The sequence below is a fragment of the Octopus bimaculoides genome, chromosome 29, assembly GCF_046866305.1.
Source record: "Octopus bimaculoides isolate indiv1 chromosome 29, ASM4686630v1, whole genome shotgun sequence".
Taxonomy (NCBI): domain Eukaryota; kingdom Metazoa; phylum Mollusca; class Cephalopoda; order Octopoda; family Octopodidae; genus Octopus; species Octopus bimaculoides.
In genome coordinates, this window is record NC_142956.1 from 4,394,951 (window position 1) to 4,416,973 (window position 22,023).

A 22,023-nucleotide genomic window follows, 5' to 3' on the forward strand; every position below is an offset into this window, starting at 1 on the left:
ACGACGTTTTATGGGTTGTCTATCTACTTCTGTCATATATGTGCATATATGTATATATATAGGCGCAGGAGTAGCTGTGTGGTAAGTAGTTTGCTTACCAACCACATGGTTCCGGGTTCATTCCCACTGCGTGGCACCTTGGGTAAGTGTCTTCTACTATAGCCTTGAGCCGACCAAAGCCTTGTGAGTGAATTTGGTAGACGGAAACTGAAAGAAGCCTGTCGTATATATGTATATATATATATATGTATGTTTGTGTGTGTATATGTTTGTGTGTCTGTGTTTGTCTCCACAACATCGCTTGACAACCGATGCTATTGTGTTTACGTCCCCGTAACTTAGCGGTTCGGCAAAAGGGACCAATAGAATAAGTACTAGACTTACAAAGAATAAGTCCTGGGGTCGATTTGCTCGATTAAAGGCGGTGCTCCAGCATGGCCGCAGTCAAATGACTGAAACAAGTAAAAGAGTAAAAAGAGAGAGTATATATATATATATATATATATATATATATAGAGAGAGAGAGAGAGAGAGAGAGAGAGAGAGAGAGAGAGAAAGTGAGTGTTGAAAATAGCTACAACAATAATCAGTAGTGTTTAGAATGCAATGCAAGTAATACAAGTTCGATTTCCAGGAGAACCCAGTAACAACACCAACAGAGTTTGCTATTTATCAAGATATTTATTTTTCATAATGAAAAAAAGCCAATGATTGACGTCCTGGAATAATTCCAAAAGTCATGAAAGAAGTATCTGAAATATCAAAACCAAGAACATGGTAGACTTCATTATCAACATTTCTGAGGAGTAAATACTTTTCAATGTCTTCAGATTTCTCCAGTTCAATTTGTTCAGGTATTTGGTAAATATTGTTTTTTATGTCTGTTATATAAACATATTCACCTATTACGGTGAGACAAGGTCTGAAAATATGATAAGTATCTATATCAACTGGTGGTTGTAGTTGTATCCTCCTCACCAGCAACTGTTCCCTGTACCAACAGACAAAATAGCCATTATATCTCCCCCACTGTTCCTCCTCAGTTTCCCAAGTCGTAACAACAACATCACCATAACACGTGACTGCTACATCAAATACTACCACATCTCCATCTAAGTTTTCATCTATCGCCGTCTTCCCCTGACACACTTCATATTTACATGTCCCATCATTGATATCAATTACATCGACATAATAGCAGTCAAAGTAAGTGGGGTCGAGGAGCCTGATGGAAGGTTTCCAGAAATAGTATTTTTTTTCGTATTTCTTGTTTCTCTCATGTGGACTTATATCTCTAATATAATGACCACCACACACAAGTTGATTGTCGTTGTATTTATAAATCCTGTTGTAGTATTTCTCAGTTTTTATGGTTTTTAAACAACAGAGATCTCTGTTGAAGACCATCATTTCTTTAGCAAAGACGACTATGAAACATTCATCTGTCCATCGACATATGTCCAGTGGTGGTTGTTGTTGTGGTTGTTGTGGTATTCGTTTATGTTGAAGTATGTCACCTGTAGTTGTGCTGATTAATGTGACACTTTCTCTAAACATCAACGCACTGACATTGTCATCTAACTTAATTAATTTACTGTTCCGGTCTTTAATGTCCCAATAGTCAAAATTAACAGGTTCATCGAATGTTGGAATGGAAAGAAAGGCCACTGCTGTTCTATGTGGCAGTCTCCTCACTAATATCTCATCAATTCCAGACACGCTTTCTGCGATGTAATTACCACATCTCACCTTTAATGTACCTTTACCAATTATTTCACCTGATTTACCTCTTCTTCTTCCTCCATCTCCTTCTCCACTGCATTTCAATTTAGTAATTAATTCATTACTGAATATTCTTTTGTTCATTTCAGATGTCATAGACGGGAAATGAATACCAGAATCAAGATTGAATAGCGACATAGATTCCAAAATGTTCAGTTGGTCCCCATCAATCTTTATGCAATGAAATTCAGTCAAGTTAATATATACACAACAGTAAATATTTCCCACTATTCTCCAAATTATACCATAAGGCACTCGACTTTTCCAAACTTTATATTTCTTCAAATCTTTTCCATTCAGTTGAAATATTTCTTTTCTTTTGGGAACTGTGGCCATTATGTTTCTTTCCCCCGTAAAACACACACCACCAACTAAACTTGCCACATTTCTGTGACATAGCAGCTCCCCGTCTTCATCAAATATTTTAACATTTCCATTATTGGCTTTTTCACACACAACTGTCTTTCCTTCATCAGAGATATCAATATCTTTTACTTGAACAGGACACTTGTCTGTTTGTAAACGACAAACAGTGTATCTTTCCCGATTAAGCTTATACAAACCTTCAACATATAATTCATTTCTGTACATGCGGCGTCCAACAAACCTTGGTCCTTTACAGTTTATGCTACAGAAATGTACTCCATCTTTCTCTATTCTTTCATTTAAAAATATTTTGTTGTATTCTCCTGTCTGTGTCAAACACACAATGCTTTCATATTCCGAAAGATCAGGATATTTATCCCACCAACCATTAATAAGCAAATAATTGTCATCGGTTGTCATCATCCTGTTGCTAAAACGAAAATACTTCATATAGTGTCTACTTGAAAGTAAATATTGACCATCACTATTGAAGAAAATGAGGAATCTTTCATTGCAGGTAATGATGATATCACGAGCAGTAACTGTAATATCAAAAATGTTCTTAATATAATTTCTATCATCATATTGCCATTTTCTTAATAATAAAGTTTCAGGTATATCTATTTTTTTTATTTCATTCACGGTCGAATGTATTTCGTCAATATCAATGACATAGAAACTGCATTCATCATCCCTTCTACTGCACACCAATTGATTATTTGATAAAGAAGCAATGCATTCATATTTATTTTCTGTCTGGTAAATCACAAATGACATCGGAAATTCCAATTTTAATGTTAAAATTTTATATTTATTATTATCACCAGAACTTCGAGCAGTAATAACCAATGTGTTTGACTGCCATCGACATATATTGATAAAGTGACCAACATTAAATTTGATAGAATCCTGAAGTTGGCCATCAAATGTGAATAACCTAATGTTTAAAGTATTTGAGTCATATTCCACAATCAGGTTATTTTCAATAAGAGCCCAACATTTAGTGTTCGGAAACCCGTCCTCTTCCAAACATTGAGGGATATGAATATTTCTAACCTTATCAGAAACTGTCAGATCCTGTAGATATGACATAGAAGACAACATTTCACTGGCACAAATGTTTCTGGAAAATACATCAACAAGGTCGATATAAATATTAAGCTGATTATTTGTAACGAGATCATTAACCACCAAATTATGATCGTTTATAGCGAACATACGGCTGTTGTCTATCAGATAAACAGATATTTTATCAATAGATCCTCCATAGAGATTGAGGGGACGTTTCACTTGGGACATTAAAACACTGGGGACCATCTTCATACTAATACTTCTACCACAACTAGTATTACTGCCATGACCACCACCATCGATACTTGTGTTATACTGAAAAGCTTTTCTACTAGTAATAATTAATAGCTTTAGTGTTTCATTTTCTATTGATAATGATTTCACAAAAAAAGGGATATTAATTCTGTGAATTATTTCAACTTGATTATAGTTTTTAATGACTAGAATATCTAAATGTGATGATTTATCACAATAACAAACAATTTCACCTTCACCCATCTTACACACCCGTACATAAGGCTGCCTTAATGATACACTTCTAACTGTCTTTGATAGGTTTCCAATGACCCTTAATTGTTTCTGTAGGGGTAATGTGACACCTATTTGATGAGAATCCCATCGACATATATCTGTAGCTGTAGACGGCAGAGATAATCTGGACACAATGTCTCCTTCATTAGAAATGTATAACAAGCAATCATGGTTGATGTCGGACACCACCAACTGTCCATTTGCCAGCTGACATATTTCGGCAATGACAACTTTGTCATTTTCCTCTTCTCTGAGTTGTATATTTAGATTTCTGATATAAGGATTTTTTGTGTGTAAACAACAGCCAGGCCAATCATGATACTTATAAAGAAGGACCCTGTTGAGTTGAGTGTCCGGTAGATAAACAGTTCCTTGGAAAACAGCAATGTGAGGGTGAACAGGGAAAGGTAGTTTCCACTGCCATTTAATGTTTCCATATATATCATAACATATCACAATAGACAGTCTCTTGAAAAAGACATAAAAATAAATATTATCAGAATAGATGTGATGAGGGTAGCCATAGAATGGAAAGAATTTTTCAAAAAGTTCTTCACCAGATGTTGAGTAAAATACCAATTTATTCTTCCTTCTGTCTACGATTACAAAATTGATTGGTGTTGCAGCAATGGTGACATTAGAATGTTCTAGAGACATTTTTTCTATGATAATAACTTTGTCCTCCTTGATCAGTAGGATATGGACCTCGTTTATGCTTTCACTGGTGGTCAGAGCTAAACACTTATTTGATACAATATGACATATTCTAATATAATCAGTTTGGACCTTTATTAAAGGGCCTTCGTTTAATTCAGGGCATGTGATATACTGAAGCCCTTTTATTTCATGATAAAAGACTAGAAATCTGCTAGAGTTTATTCTGCAAAAGATAGAAGGAAGCTCAAGGAAAGTTAAATTATTTTGGCTAGTTATTTCCCCAGTATCAGTGACTAACATGGCTTTTTTATTCCTGTAAGTTATTAATATAGAAGATGTAGACATAGGTAGAATATTTGTAATGTTGTAGCAATCTTCAATACAAATATGGTTGTTCAAATTTGGGGTACGCAACAGGTGGTTATATGACATCCTAGGCCAAAAGTATTCATTTGTTCTAATGATATGAAGGACATCAAAATAATCGGTTACAAAAATATAATCTTTGCCAACAGAAATATGGCGGCATTTCCTTCCAATTTCTCTCGTTGTCACAGCACCTCTACCTGAAATTCGATAAACAATATATCCCTGGAGAACATAAAAATGGTTTTGGTATACTGTGATACGGATTGGGAAGTCAAGTGAATTGGTGTCTACCTCAAATAACTGCTGGCCGTCCAGATTATAACAGGTAACCCTGTTAATACTGGAAAATGATAATAAGAGTTTATTCTGTGTACCTACAGCAATATCTGTAGGTGTTTCTTTGGTAATGAATTCAAATTTAATTCTATTATTTTCCCAATCAATGACGTATATGGTCCTACCGAACATTTCTACACCTATAAACGTAGAATGTTCTAAAAAAGAAACCAAGTATAATCCTAACTGAATCCTTGTGATTTTAAAACTGAAAGGGTTGATAATAAGAATTAATTTGCGGAAAGGGAGGGTGGCCAGAACTGTGTCATGACTGATTCTGGTTAAATCGGTGACAGAAGATGGACAATGAACAACATTTGTGTCACCGTCTGTTGTCGCACAACATATTGTCATACAATGGCGGGAATATGTTATTATCCCGTTTTGTATGATGACGCTATTGGATATTGTGTTGTTGGCAAATTCTTCACGAGATTCCTCGATCTTTGCTTCTCTGGTCACAACTGCACAAAGAGGCCGAAATTTTGCGGTTGTTTCTGATGCCGGAATGGTCTTGTGTTTTTCTTGTAAAATATTTCTCTCTAAATAGTGTTCCAGGAACAATTCAAGTTTTTCAAAATTAATGAATTCTTGATTGTAAAGATCTTTCGTTACAATTTCTATTCTCTGTTTAAAATCTTTCAGAAAATCATTTTCATTCAAGCCTACATACTTTAAAAAAGTACATATTTTTACCCTAGAATTTATCAAGAAATTAATTTTGCTTTGATATGCTTTACGTCTTGTATAATATACGCGTTTGTCCATAACATCATGTCTTGCAATTATTTCCCTCCTTTTATATTCTCCTTTACGTCTTTTATTGTCCATTCCTTCTTCATCCCTTTTTGTTGTTGAGTTCCAGAAAGCTTTTTTCGTAGTTGTAAGTTTTCTTGAAGTATTTCTTGTTTGGCATTTCATATTAAATCTATAAAGAAATATAAGGAAAATATTTAGCTTTGTGAAAATATTAAAGTTTCAAGGGGATGATGTTTACTTCATTATTTTAAACACACTAGCAAAGTATTAGGTATTTCTGTCAGTTTTTAAAATAATGACTGTTATTATATTGACCCCAGGTGCACTGGAGGGCAAGAATGACCTTTTTCAAGATGTCACCTCTCTGAATATACAAGAACAAAGCAATAACAATAACACATTTTCGAACAGAGATTTAGCAGCACCATCCCAGCCAAGCAGTTATTCTGCGCCGAGGAAGAGAAATAGCCCAGAAACTGCAGTCCATTGATATTGCTTTGTGCTAGGGGGTGATGCTAAATTCTCCTGTTCGAAAATTATAAGGACACAAATAGTGTGTCGTATAGCCAACTGGAAATGATGTTTCCTGAGGCTAAACAACAGTAACATTTGCCCCAATCGGGACTGTCACATTATGTCGGCAAATAATCTTTACTTTAAGGTAGTAAATGAATGTCTCTCGTTGAGAGATTTAGAAATATAATGTTTCTATTCAACAATAACATATTTGTTGAAAAATGCACTGATTGCACTTTCTTCTTCTGAATAAAGATATGCTGTTGTTATTGTTGCTGTCGTCAACTAATTTTATGAAGAGAAAACCAGAGAATTGCAAATATTTCAGCTGTAAAATCAACTTGAGATTTCCGTTCATGTTTCGTCTGTGCCATTCGGCTTGGATTCTTTTGGCGTAGAAAAACCTACAAAAACTTTCATAATAATTATGTTGGACGTTAATTTAATTATACATGTGTTGACATACGCATGCATACATAAATATGAATGATTGCGTATAATATAAGAACAGAACAATTGACCATATGTATATGTTTACTTCTGTGCGTACTAAAAAACAAAAACGATTTCTTCAGATGATAACATATCAAACACTGCTTTGAAACACCCGAAGAAAGTGAGGTTTTAGTTCTGATGTAATGTATTCATTGTGGAGGTGCAATGGCCCAGTGGTCCGGGCAGCGGACTCGCGGTCGTAGGATCGCGGTTTCGATTCCCATACCGGGCGTTGTGAGTGTTTATTGAGCGAAAACACCTAAAGCTCCACGTGGCTCCGGCAGGGGATGGTGGCGAACCTTGCTGTACTCTTTCACCACAACTTTCTCTCACTCTTACTTCCTGTTTCTGTTGTGCCTGTAATTCAAAGGGTCAGCTTTGTCACTCAAGGTACTCAAAAGGGTTAAATTCTCTGAATGCACAACCTGAACATTGCACTGGATGTACTTCAGTACCCATTATATAAATTCAATTAAAGGTGCTGTTTTACAAGTTAATTTGACCCGACCTGGTGCTTATCATTTAAGTACTTGATTCATTTGAATCCTTAATATTGCATGGATACACCACACACGCCCACACACGCACACACACACACACACACACACACACACACACACACACACACACACACACACACACACACGCATATACATAAACATATAAAGATGGTTCACTTACAGGAAACCCAATGAGGATAAGTGAAATACTAAATGAGCAGTTCAAAAGTATTTTCGCTCCACCCCTGGCTGACTTTTTTTTTACCGCTGCAGATATAAAAACAAAGGCAGGGATGATTGATTATATCAATATATAGGAAGACGATTTAATAAGGGCTATAGATGAAATGAACCCAAACTCAGTTACTGGCCATGATGGATTCCCAGCAATCCTTCACAAAAGCAAGAACACTACAGTCCCTCTTTCAGAGCTTCCTTGCAACTAGCAAACTCCCAAGCAAACTGAAGGAGGGTAAAATATGCCCTATTCATAAGGGAGGTAGCAGAGCAGAGGCCAAAATCTACAGAGCTATCTCTCTGAGTTCGCACATCAGCAAGGTCATGGAGCAAAGACAGAAGAAAATTAATCACCTTCCTTAAAGACAAATGACTTGCTGACTGACACCCAATATGGTTTCCGACCAGGAAGAAGCTGCCTGACTCAGCTCTTACAACATTATGACTGGGTGTTGAAACAACTGCTCAACCACTCAAACGTGGAAGTGATATATCTCGACTTTGCAAAGGCCTTTGAGAAAGTCGATCATAGAATGATATGTCACAAACTGCGTGATCTCGGCATAATTGGAAAATTGGGAGAATGGCTGCACGACTTTCTGAAGGATAGAAGTCAGGTGGTAGTAGCCAATGGGGCCACCTCCAATGACACGCAAATAGTGAGCGGTGTTCCGCAAGGCACTGTTTTGAGACCACTACTGTTCATAATGGCCCTCTCAGATATGCTCTCAGCCACACACAGCACTTGTCAACAAACCAGAGAGAAGTGGGTGTCACTCCTTATGTGTTTGTGTGTATTTGATTAGATATATGCTGTAGTGTGTATAATATTGCGCCTTTGTACGTGTGTGTATGTTGTAATGTGTATGTATATGTTAGCCACGACAAAACGTTTTTGTCTTGTTTCTTTCCACACTTATTTGTATATAAGTGTGAAAAAAAAACCCAAAAGAAAAAACGTCTTCTAGTGGCTAACGTATACATACACACTACAACACACACACACACACACGCACAAAGGCGCTATATTATACACCCTACAGGATACATTTAATCAAATACATACAAACACATAAGGAGTGACTATATATAGGAGTTAACTATATATACTTATAGTATTACCAAAGAGAAACGCACATACAGTGAAGGACAACAAAAGATAGTGAGTGAGAGAGAGAAAGAGAGGAAGAGAAATGGTGGAAGAAAATGTTGATAATGGTAATTTTACTGACTATATTTGCATGTATGTTGTTGTTGGCACTCCTTCGCTTACGACGTCGAGGGTTCCAGTTGATCCGATCAACGGAACAGCCTGCTCGTGAAATTAACGTGCATGTGGCTGAGCATTCCACAGACACGTGTACCCTTAATGCAGTTCTCGGGGAGATTCAGCGTGACACAGTGTGACAAGGCTGGCCCTTTGAAATACAGGTACAACAGAAACAGGAAGTAAGATTGAGAGAAAGTTGTGGTGGAAGAGTACAGCAGGGTTCGCCACCATCCCCTGCTGGAGCCTCGTGGGGCTTTAGGTGTTTTTGCTCTATAAACACTCACAACGCCCGGTCTGGGAATCGAAACCGCGATCCTATGACCGCGTGTCCGCTGCCCTAACCACTGGGCCATTGCGCCTCCACCATGCATGTATAAATACATATATACATGCAAACATAGATATATTATACACACTCACACACACACAGACGTATATATATATATATATTTGGCGGAATTTTGCTTTAAGCACGCCACAAACCCTCATTACTCTTTTTCGGAGTTTTCAGAAATTTTTTTGCGAATTTGTATTCTACACACAGGAATTCAAACTACCAAGGAAAAGAAATTTAAAATCGAAAATCTTTAATTTTTTGCATTTTAAAAAAAATCACAGTTTAAAATAGGGACAGTCCAAATTTATGACTTAAGTCCCAGCAATGGACCATTATACGTGTTTTTAGGGAGAAAGATATTTAAAAACATTAATAGGACAGACTGACAAAGAGGTGGAGATGGAGTATATGTAATCTGGGTATACCCCGCTTTGAAATTTTTTTTTTTTCAGACCATGGAGAATCCGATTCTGGAAAAAAAATTTCAAAAATCTCAATTTCAAAATTTCGATCCCCCCCCCCCCCCCGGTTTTTATATAGATCCACAGGGTAAACCTAACCCTAACTCAAACCCTAACCCTAACCCTGACCGTAACCCTGACCCTAACCCTAACCCTAACCCTAACACTAGTTTTGTGAGATTTGGCTGTTATTTCTAGCATGTAAATAGCCTGCTTGGTGGTGGTGGTGGTGGTGGTGGTGGTGGGGGAATTGAAATTTTTCAAAAAATTTTTGTTCAGAATCGGAATCTCCATAGCCTAAAACGTGGGATTCCGTAAAAAAATTAATAAATAAGGGGGGGGGGGAGGTTCAGATTACATATAGTCCATCTCTACCCCAAAATATTTGTGGGTTGTGGTTTCATAATCGCATTAATTCTTGTTTATTGAACAAACATTCGTAAAATATTTCTGAAATTTCAAAAAATAAAATAAGTTATAAAGGGCTATTTGGCGTGCTTAAAGGCAGAAATCGGCTGAGGATTCTTCTGTTGTATGCATTCATGTTTGGATTCTTGGTTTGAGGATATCACCCTCGGAGACACTGAAAAATTAATGTGTTATAGGCAAAGCCCTTTCTTCTAAGCTGTTTAAAAAACACTAATTTTCTAAAAGGAAGTGGGCGTCACCTGCTCTTGTGTGTGCGTGATTATATGTATGTCTGTATGGTGTTGTGTGTATGTATGTGTGTATATAACGTAATGCCTATGTGCGTATGTCTGTATGTTATAGTGTGTGCGCATATGTCAGCCAATTTACATTTGTCAGCTCTCACACACTGTGTAAATAATATCTCCCTCTCCTCCCCTACCCCATACCCACTTCTACATTTCTTTTCCGTCTCTCGCTCTCACTTTAATTTATCTCCAACGTCGCCATCATTGTTTCACCATTTGACCCATTTTTATAAACGCAGCCTTGAATGTTTGTTTCTAAACTAAAGATATTTCATTTTACTTCATTTCTTTTTATAGAAAGTCACAGCTGTAATGTTTTAACTCATACACACCCATATGTATATATATATATATATATATATATATATATATATATATATATATATATATATATATAGCAATGTTAATTCTCTAAATGAAGTATTAACAGTAACTGCACGATAAAGTGTAGTATATTGCCACTTAAGTGTGGCTGACCCCTAGGGGTGGATGTTACTGTTGCTTTTAGCCCCAGGAGGACATCTCCTCCAGCTGGCTTATCGACACACGACTGTGTCCTGTTTGCCAAGGGAGTTATCCCTCTCACCTCGACCAGCAGCACGAACGTATCCGGATTTCAGGGTTATATATGCATATTTACATAAATACTACCTACTTAGATACTCTTTTACTTGTTTCAGTCATTTGACTGCGGCCATGCTGGAGCACCGCCTTTAGTTGAGCAAACCGACCCCATAACTTATTCTTTCTAAGCCTAGTATTTATTTTATCAGTTTCTTTTGCTGAACCGCTAAGTTACGGGGGACAAACACACACACACACACACACACGCATATATATATAAATATATATATATATATACGACGGGCGTCTTTCAGTTTCCATCTACTAAATCCACTCACAAGGCTTTGGTCGGTCCGAGACTATAGTAGAAGACACTTGCCCAAGGTGCCAGGCAGTGGGAATGAACCCGGAACCATGTGGTTGGTAAGCAAGCTACTTACCAAGGCAGCCACTCCTGCGCCTATATGTTCAGACATGCCTCTGCACATACATACAGACTTCCATATACAGCAGTCATTTCGGACCTTGTGCCTAGAGTAGAAAAGAATTTAGTTAGTTAAAGACGTAGAGATGGAGTGATTGAAAGACGGAGTAAAGGTGAGGAGGAGGCGGTGGAATAATGATAGACAAATTCCAAATCCATCGCGTGGTTAGTTGAAGGGAGAGGCAAAAGGCGAGAGAAAATACTCTTCTACTCTAGGCACAAGGTCCGAAATTTTTGGGGAGGGGGCCAGTCGATTAGATTGACCCCAGTACGCAACTGGTACTTAATTTATCGAACTCGAAAGGATGAAAGGCAAAGTCGATCTCAGCGGAATTTGAATTCAGAACGTAACGGCAGACGAAATACCGATTTCTTTATTACCCATAAAGGGCTATACAAAGAACTTTTTAGACATCACAAAACATAAAGACAGTACAAAACGCAAACATAAAATCGGGGTAATTAAAATAAAATGATAATATGCAAGAATGAAAAAAATGAGGCGCAATGTCCACTCGACGCCCGAAGTCGGGTGGTTCGTTAAGACGGGCGAAATGCCGCTAAACATTTTGCTCGGGGTGCTAACGATTCTGCCAGCTCGCCGCCTACAGCGAGAGAAAATACTGTGAGAGAGATGTGGGAGAGAGAAGCGATAATGACGTGTGGCGGGGTAGGGAAGGAAAGGTGAAGATAAAGACACGAAGAGGCGAATTACATGGTTAAATGCTTGTTGAAGTAGTAGAGAGAAAGAGAGAAATACAAAGTGCTTAGCAGAGGAAGTGAAATAACCCATATAAAGAAATATATATATATAAAACTCTGTTGAGTCTGGGGAGAGTCATTTTCTTATCGTGCCTTAAAATTTAACACACACACCGTTAAAATTTCCACTTATTTCTTATTTTTATTTTCCTAAAATTTTCGTTGCGTCTTGCAACCTTTTCAATAGTCTTGACTCTCTTTAGATTACATCTCCTCCAAACTAAGAAAATGACTCTCCCCAGACACAACAGAATTAGCTTCAACACACGAAATCACATAAAAAAATCTTGCAAACCAAATCCCAAAACGAAATATATATAAAACCTTTCTTTCTTAAATGACTTCTCTAAATCGTTTTCGTTTTGTGGAATTTCCACAAGCTTCTCTAATTTTTATTATTATCACTACCAATTCGTCGAGATGACAGAATTGTTAACACGCCAGACAATTGTTAACACAGAATTGTTAACACGCCAGACAATTGTTAACACAGAATTGTTAACACGCCAGACAACTGTTAACACAGAATTGTTAACACGCCAGACAATTGTTAACACGCCAGGCTTAGTGGTATTTCGTCCACGTTTAATTCTGAGTTCAAATTCCGCTGAGGTCGACATCGATTTCCATCTTTTCATGGTCAACAAAATAAGTACTACCTGAACACTAGTATCAATGTAATCAACTTAAACCCTCTCAAAAATGCTGGCCTTGTGCCAAAATTTGAAATCAATAAACACACTTTTCTATATACTAATGTATGACCTTCTCTCCTACTTATAAGTAGTTTTTGTATCTATCTATCTATCTATCTATCTATCTATCTATCTATCTATCTATCTGTTTGTCTATCTATCTATCTATCTATCTCTTCTCACGGACGTGCTGTCACATCGGCTGCGAAGGTAAACGTTTATTTGACCTTTTATTGTCCACATTTTGTTGGAATTTTAAAATAATTTTGTTGCGAAGCACCTAGGCTTCATTTGTGTGTATTTTCAAGGGCAGGAATTGGCACCCAGGGGCAGTTTCGGCCCTAGCAAAATACAAAAATTTCCTTCTTGACATTTGAAAAATGTCGAGAAACATAATTTTGGAACGCTTGTCTTGTTCTTTTGACAAGCATTTCCCGAGGCTTCAGATGCCAGAAGAGAAAAAAGAACAGAGTAGCGCGTGCTCATACAGTGACAGGAACGCAGTTGCTGTAAACGTCACAAAGACTGTGATTACAGCTACTAACAGCCCTCTCACCACCACCACCACCACCACCACCAACACCAACAACAAAAACAAAACTGTAACCAAGGTTACAAAACCATGCGTAAAAACCGTCACAAATGTCTCTGACGTAAGCACCATTGCTGCTGACGCCATCATCACCACCACCAACAACAACGACAACAACAACAACAACAACAACGACAACAACAACAACAACAGCAACAACAAGGACGTAAAGTTATCGGCCGTCAGCAATGACACCATCACCTGTTCAACAAACTCTGCTGCCACTACCACCACCTTTGAACCAGGCAGTACATACACCAACATAAACAAAAATATCCAGAAGAACATGTCCGCCAGCACAACAAAAACAAATTTCGCAAATGCTCTAAAGGAAAAAAGAACAATAGTGACATTCACACAAAAACAAATAAAAGACACAAAATCCCTTCTTACGAAAGAAGGAGATGATGTCAGAATAAACATACCAAAAGATATTATAGAAATGAAAAACAAAAAGTGCATCATTTATAAACTGGTAAACACAAAAACCAGACGTGTAGAAAATGTTAGCACAGATAAAATTGAAGTTTGTCTTAGAAAAATTTGGCCTTATCAGAATCATGTCACCTGGGGAAGAAAATTTGGAACGGTGCAAGTGAGATTTCTGAATGAAAATTTAGCTAAACAATTTTCGACACTCTCTCTCCGCACAGATGACTTGGTAATGATACCGAGTTATCTAGGACAGAGAGTGACCAAAGTTTTGATAAAAAATGTGCCATCGGAGGTGGACACCCAATGGCTGATATCGGCCGTGTGCCTGGAAATGGAGGAGGCAAATATTTTGGAGATTACGGTCGGAGAGGAAAAGAACTGGGGAGGGAAAAATCTGGAAATCCTTCTCCACATCACGGAGGAGGCTTCACAGAAAATTCCTCCAAACATTAGATTGGCAGAGGACCACAAGCTGTATGTGGTGGTAGAGGGCAGGCGACCTCGCTGTTACCTATGCAACAGCGAAGCACATCTGAAAAAGGACTGCCCTCTGGCCGCTAAACAAAAACAACAACAACAACAACAACAACAACAACAACAACAACAGAAGCAACTACCAAATACCCCCAACAGAAAAACCTTACTACCAACACCACCAGCAACACAAACAACAACAACAGAAATATCAGCAATAACCACAACAGAAAAGACAACAGAAACTGCAAAAACAGAAGAAAAAAAAGAAAATTCCAAGACTGCCTCTCCCTCCCCCATATCACATACACCACACATAAATAACAAGCAGCCAACATCAATAAAAACAGCAACACAAACATTCACAGAAACACACACAGACGCACAAAATTTGCCGTTACCTCTTTCTGACTCCTCAGATCTCCCATCATCCGATGAAGAGAGTGGGGAGGAGTGGAAAATAGCTACGAAAGGAAAGAGGAAGCGCAGTAAGAAGAAAACAAAACAAAATGCAAACACAAACAAAGCAGGGAGATTCACATCTCCCGAAAATACTACTAACACCAATAGTAATATAAAAAAAACAATGCTAACAGCAATAGACAGTACAAACACAGAGTTGATGAATTACATCAACTCTAAAACAAACATCACAAATAACGATATCAAAACCAACAACCACCCACGTACAACACCGCCAAAACACATTAAAATTATTCATGTAACACCAGCATTACACAACACAATAAAATCCCTCTACCCCAACTCGGTAGGGGGATTCCAGAAATATTTGTGCAAGAAATTGTACAATAGCCTCCTTGGTAAAAAATCCAAGGAGGAAACAAAACTTTCTAACGGTAAGTAACACTTTGTTCTTTTGTTTTGTGCTTTAAAGCACACGTATAAATAGAATCATGGTGAAGATTGGTTGTGTGAATGTGCGTGGCTTAGGGTCCCCTTAGAAACAAGGGTACCTCTTAAATGACATCAAGTCACACAATTTGGATATCATAGCCATTAGTGAGACCAGACTCCATGAACCGCGGGCCCTAAAGTCCATGTTTGGCGGACAGTTTAACATTTATTTTTCTCCCTGTCTGCCGAGGATGGGCGGTAGTGGCACGGCGGTTCTTTTTCGCAAGAGTCTGGATCTCCAAGTAAAGACGATATTTACGGACCCGGAAGGTAGACTGGTTGTCCTAGATGTGGACGGCAGCGATGGAGGCGCTTTTCGGTTGCTGGCAGTTTATGTGCCTCCTTTAACAGGTCGGTCAGACTTCTTTCGACGTCTAGAAGTATTCCTGGGAACGTCTCGTCCCTTACTTTTAGTGGGGGATTGGAATGCTACCTTGGACACGCATCTAGATTACGTGGGGAGTGACAAAACTAGAAGGGGATGCAAAGGCCTCATAGACCTGCTCAGACGCTTCCAGTTGTCTGACAGGTACCGACTCGACCACCCAAATGTGCCAACGTGGACTTGGAGCAACCGCATTGGGTCGTCGAGATCGTATCTAGATAGGATAGTGTGTAGGACAAGAGATAGAGATAGTTTAGGATGTCCACAGTTCCACATAGTCAGCTACACGGATCACAAACTTGTGACGTGTACGCTAGACTTAGATAAGGCACATAGGCAGGGTCCCGGTTACTGGAAACTAAACGCGTCTTTCCCGTCGAGACAGGTTTTCAGAGACCGGATTAGCACGTTAGTAAAGAGGGCTTTGACGGGAGCCATCGTCAACAACAAATGGTGGTTTGCCCTCAAGAGAGCAGTAAGGGCGGAAGCAATAAGATATAGCAGGGCACTAGCTGTAGAGAGGAACAAAGTAGAGGGGGAGCTAGTGATAAAGTTAGAAGAGGCATTGCGAAGTGGCATCGCATCCGACGTTTTAGCGGCGAGGTTGGCCCTCGACCAACACTTCAATGCTAAACACGAAGGGTGTGCTGTCAGGGCAAGGATGCGTGCTCTGAGGAATGAAGGTGTTGGAGCCGCACGAGAGGCCCGGGTGGCGGAGGCGCAGCGGGGTAACAGAGCCACCATCCGGTCTCTGGTAGACGAACAGGGGAGCGAATTGCTCGAGCCGAGCAAGATGTGCGAGGCGTTTCAGCGGCATTTTGCCCGACTGTTCGGGAGGAGTGGCGAGCGAGAAGGCAGGGTGGACTTTAGTGCCTACCTGCACAGCTTGGCAAGAGAGGCGGAGTGCTGCGAAGGGGTCATCACGGCGGAGGAGGTGAGGGACGCGACGGCGGGTTGCTCGACGGACAAATCTCCGGGTTTGGATGGGCTGCCCTACGAGCTTTACAACTGTATGCCAGACTTGTTTGGAGAAGTCTTGGCGGCCGTGTACTGCAACTGGCAGCAGAACGGGAGCATTCCCGGTTTTGTGAGCCGAGGAGCGGTAACGCTGCTGAAGAAAGATCCAAACAAGGGGGACGCCATAGATAACTTTAGGCCCATCACTCTGCTCAATGCAGACATGAAAATTTTGGCCAAGGTGTTAGCCAAGCGGTTGGCGCTTGTCATCGAGAAACTGGTCGGCACGGAGCAGACGTGCGCCGTGCCGGGCCGGAGCATCCATGACAACCTCCATCTGATGCGCTACATCATAGAGAGGGTAGTTAAGGAACCTGGCATGGGTGGGGCCCTGATCAATTTGGATCAATCGAAAGCTTTCGATAGGGTAGACCATCGATACTTGGAGGCCGTCCTCGAAGCGGCCGGCTTCGGTCCCGTTTTCCGCGGCTGGATGGCTGCCTTGTACACAGGCATCCGTTCGGTTGTTCGCGTCAATGGACGTCTATCGGGACCCTTCGACATTGCACGTTCGGTTCGTCAGGGATGCCCCCTGTCGCCGCTCCTGTACGTATTGACTCTCGAGCCACTACTGCGGAAGCTGGCGACGCTGAGGGGCATCCCGCGAGAACTGGAGTTTGGTTCGGTCCGGACCTGCAAACGGAGAAGAACTGGGACGAGATAACGAGTAGGGTGGCCACTCTCTGCCGGCAACGGTCCGAGAGGAAGCTGTCCCTAAAAGGTCGGAAGGAGGTGGCGAACGCGTACATCGCGTCCGTCATCGAATACCGCCTGACCGTCGTGACTTGTCCCGATCGCGCCATCACCGAAATGGAGCGCATCCTCTTCCGCTTTTTGTGGAAAGGAAGCGTTCCGATGGTGAGGCGATCCGTTTGTTGCCAACACCCGCTGAAAGGAGGGCTGGGCATGCCGTGGTTGATGATGCGCAGACATGCGCTGAGACTGCGACATCTCCGGCTCTACGTAGACGACGGTGAGCAGGTGTGGTCGCCGTTTGTGCGACGCGCTTTCCCGCAGCTCGTCTCCATGACCGAGCTGCAGTCGTGGATCAAAAAGAGGCCGAGGAATGGCGAATGGCACCGTGAGTGTCGCGTTGCTCTGCAACAACTTTGCCGTCCCGGGTCGACCTTGAGCGGCTGCATCACAACGAAGTCTTTCTATAGGGGATTAGTGGAGGGTAGGTACGACGACGATCTCGGGGCGAACCTGGGCGTCGACGAGGAATACCTGACCCGCCTGTCCAGGACGACTTTCGGGCCGGGACCTATGGACAACTTCCAGAGATCCCTGGCCTGGCAGTGTTACCGAGAGGCGCTACCCGTTCGGGATAAGCTCTATAGACACGGCTCGCGAAATGCGGGGCCGACCTGCCCGAGATGCGGTCAGAGCGATGAAACCGTTCTGCACGCACTCGTGCAGTGTCCAACCATTTCGGAGCTGTGGGCTTATGTCGAACGACTGCTGTCGCGTGTGGGACGAGTCGGTTTATCAACCGAGTCTATCGTCAATATCGTCACGCCTCCTTCCTTTAAACGGGAAGGAAGAGCTGTATTTATCGTACTTGTGGCTATGGCCAAAGAATGCATCTGGTGGACGCGTCTGAAAGGATTAGAGACAAATACTTTCCTCTCTGGTCAATCTCTCATCAACTTTTTCAAGTATCACTTGAAAAGGAAGGTGAGAGTAGAGAGGCAAGTGTTGTCTAGCAAATGTTTCGAAAAAAGATGGATACATGTAGCAAGAATGGCACGTATAAATGACCATGATTCTATAAAACGTTTTAAAATTTTGTAAACAGAGAGTTACTCACGTTTCTTGCTTAAATAAAAGAAATTTTATTTAACAAACTGTGACGCTAAAGACCGAGGTTACCGTGGTCTTTTCGTAGGTTTTTCTTTCCACGGATAACCTCCCCATTTATTGGGAATTTTTTGTATTATTTCGTATTTTTTGTAAATACCCCAAACGTTTTGCGATGTTTTTTTTCATCGTTGTCCCCACTTTTGTTTTTTTTCTGCTTTGTTTTCGACCCCCTCGAAAAGAAAAACTCTACATTTGTATTTTGTCCCCTCTGTGTTGAGCCCTGTGTGGCTAATAAAGAAACCTATCTATGGGCGAATGGCACCGTGAGTGTCGCGTTGCTCTGAAGCAACTATGCCGTCCCGGGTCGGCTTTGAGCGACTTCAGCACAACAAAAGCATTCTATAGGAGATTAGTGGAGGAGAGGTACGACGACAATCTCGAGGCGAACCTAGGCGTCGACGAGGAATACCTGACCCGCCTGTTCAACACGACTTTCGGGCCGGGACCTATGGACAACTTCCAGAGAACACTGGCCTGGCAGTGCTACCGAGAAGGACTACCCGTTCGGGATAAGCTCTACAGGCATGGCTCGAGAAACACGGGGCCGACCTGCCCGAGATGCGCTGAGAGCGAAGAAACCGTTCTGTACGCACTCGTACAGTGTGCAACCATTTCCGATCTGTGGGCCTATGTTGGACGACTGCTATCACATGTGGGTCGAGTCAGTTAATCAACCGAGTCTATCGTGAATATCGTCGCACCTCCTTCCTTGAAACTGGAAGGAAGAGCCATTTTCATCGTACTTGTGACTATGGCGAAAGAATGTGTATGGTGGACGCGTTTGAAAGGTCTAGAGACAAACACTTTCCTCTATGGTGAATAACCGTCGTTTTGAAGTTATCTTCCTATCACACATCACCCTCGGAGACCCTGTAAATCTAATGGGGCATAGGCAAAGCCCTTCTCGCCCTGTCTAGGCTTTTTTAAATGACGTTTAGAAGAAACAACAAATTTTGTCGCAGTAAAATTGATTAAAAAATTTTTAATCTCGCATAATAATTAGAAACTACGTAAATTACTCTGATGAACATTTTCATTCCTTTAATTTCCATCAAATAGATTTTGCATAATTATGACCATACCGTAATTTATATTATATCTGTAAATGTAAATGAAATGGGTTACTTGTAATGTAATATTGAAAAATGTATCAAGAGATTCTCTATAAAATACTGACAAAGAATTCTCTATCTAACAGTACAATTGTTTGAAATAGTTCTCGTGAATGTTTAACAATGTAAACGAATTAATAAATAATTATCAAAAAATATTTACCAAATTCGATAACTGAGTTTCAATTGTAGTTTAAAGTCTTTGTCTCAGGAATATCTGTTAGCTCCGTTTGCTAAAACAGCGACGGAAACTTGGTTCGTCCAAGTGCTGCAGCGACAATTGTCAATATGCCAACAAGTGGTGTACGTGGCATTTTCATGTATGTATGCGTGCATTTGTGTATGTTTGATTAAATGTATGTCTGTATGTTGTGGTGTGTATAATGTAGTGTCTATGTACATATATGTAGAGTGTATATGTCAGCCAATTTACATTTGTCAGCTCCACCCTGTGTAAATAACAACTCCCTCTCCCACATCTCATACTCACTTCTACAGTCATTTTTCGTCTCTTGCTCTAATCTTAACTTAATCTCAAATTTCACCACTATCGCTCCACCATTTGACCTAATTTCATTAAAAAAAATCACACCCTTACATGTTTCTAAACTAAAGATTTTTGTTATTGCTTATTTTTTTACTTGGAAAATATTATCTAATGTTTAAATTAATACACACACACGCAAAAATAGGTCCACACGCACATCAGGTGGTGCTATTAAGTTAGACATGGCCTGCACCAATCCTTGGTCGAAACATATCTAAGTTTATTTATTTATCTAAGTTTAGATTAGAGTGGCTGTGTGGTAAGTAGCTTGCTTACCAACCACATGGTTCCGGGTTCATTCCCACTGCGTGGCACCTTGGGCAACTGTCTTCTACTATAGCCTCGGGCCGACCGAAGCCTTGTGAGTGGATTTGGTAGACGAAAACTGAAAGAAGCCTGTCGTATATATGTATATATATATATATATATATATGTATGGGTGTGTGTATATGTTTGTGTGTCTGTGTTTGTTCCCACAGCATCGCCTGTCACCCGGTGGTGGTGTGTTTACGTCCCCGTAACTTAGCGGTTCGGCAAAGAGACCGATATAATAAGTACTAGGCATCCAAAGAATAAGTCCAAATCTTTGCATTCTTTCTCGAAGATTTTGCTCATGTCTTCTGTAGAACGCTTCCAAGGTAGCTCCTTCGTCAAGTTCGTATTTGAACTCTGTTATGGAGATCGCGATATAGTCTGACGAGAAAACTTTTTCTGAATTTCCTGGCGACTTCATTAATTGCAGCATTTGTTGCTGTAATAGTAACTGTTGTTGTTATAGTTGTTGCTGTTTTTCAACTCGAGCAAACCTGCCAACAAATTTTCCATACATTTACAATTTTTCCTAAAATTCGTACACAAAATTTGTGAGTTTATTAACTCGTCTTTGAGGTTCAATTAACTCCAGCTGAACTGCTTTATCCTCGTCGCCACTGTTAAAATCCTTATAACGTTGAATTATCATTATTACGCCCACTTCGGTATCGCAGTGTAGTTATTAGCTCAGGACAGACACGACTAGCAACGCAGTTTGCCTCGCCCTCTCGTACTTCTCTTTAATTACAGTGACTATGTTATTTCATTCGTCACGTGGGAGGCGTGTATCATTATTACTAATTCCCTACAACATATATATGTATATGTGTGTGTGTCTATTCTATCACGACACCCAAACGAATTAAAACATCCACAATTTCATAAGACATCATGTCTACAAAAACCGAACATTAAAGATTTGACTGCGTTAATAAATATAGAAATAAATCTTTCTAGGATCTTTCTGAATTGACGGGTGCCACTTGTTTTCTGAACGAAAAACTTTCAAACTTGGGATACTGGTAGAATGTGTCATATAAAACATCTTTTTCTCTTAGCCTTCTTAACAAAACTTTCTATATTGCAAGTTATTTCATGTTAAAGTTATCTTATTTCTGTAATTTCAACCAATCACTGACGTCTATTTAGCTGAATACAGTTACTGCTGTTTTTGTAAACAATAATTTTTGCCGGTGTCAAGATCATTATTCCCTGGTAATTATATTGTTATTCCCTAGTAAGGGTTTAGGGTTTTAGGGTTAGGGTTCGGGTTTTAGGGTTAAGGTTAGGGTTTTAGGGTTAGGTTATGGCAAAAATAATCATAACCCTGACCCTAACTCTAAAACCCTAACCCTAACCCTAACCCTAAAACTCGAACCCTAACCCTAAAACCCTAAAGCTAAAACCAGTACAAACGCACGAACGATGTTATAAATAACAGTACCACCGATAGTTGTTGTTGA

At 40.1% G+C, this 22,023-nt stretch overlaps 1 protein-coding gene across 2 annotated transcripts; it reads right to left on the minus strand.

Annotated features, from left to right (window-relative positions):
• Nucleotides 1-661: 661 nt before the first annotated feature.
• Nucleotides 662-21,258, minus strand: LOC106868082 (uncharacterized). 2 transcript variants are annotated; one of them, XM_089345202.1, is made up of 3 exons: nucleotides 19,865-20,611; nucleotides 11,408-11,498; nucleotides 662-6,040 (listed from the first exon to the last, which is right to left on the minus strand). In XM_089345202.1, the coding sequence occupies exon 3, from the start codon at nucleotides 6,031-6,033 to the stop codon at nucleotides 682-684; it is 5,352 nt and encodes a 1,783-aa protein (XP_089201328.1). In that variant the 5' UTR covers nucleotides 6,034-6,040; nucleotides 11,408-11,498; nucleotides 19,865-20,611; the 3' UTR covers nucleotides 662-681. The 2 variants fall into 2 exon arrangements, with proteins under 2 accessions (XP_089201328.1, XP_014768683.1); XM_014913197.3 differs by lacking the exon at nucleotides 11,408-11,498 and having other exon boundaries at nucleotides 19,865-21,258.
• Nucleotides 21,259-22,023: the final 765 nt, after the last annotated feature.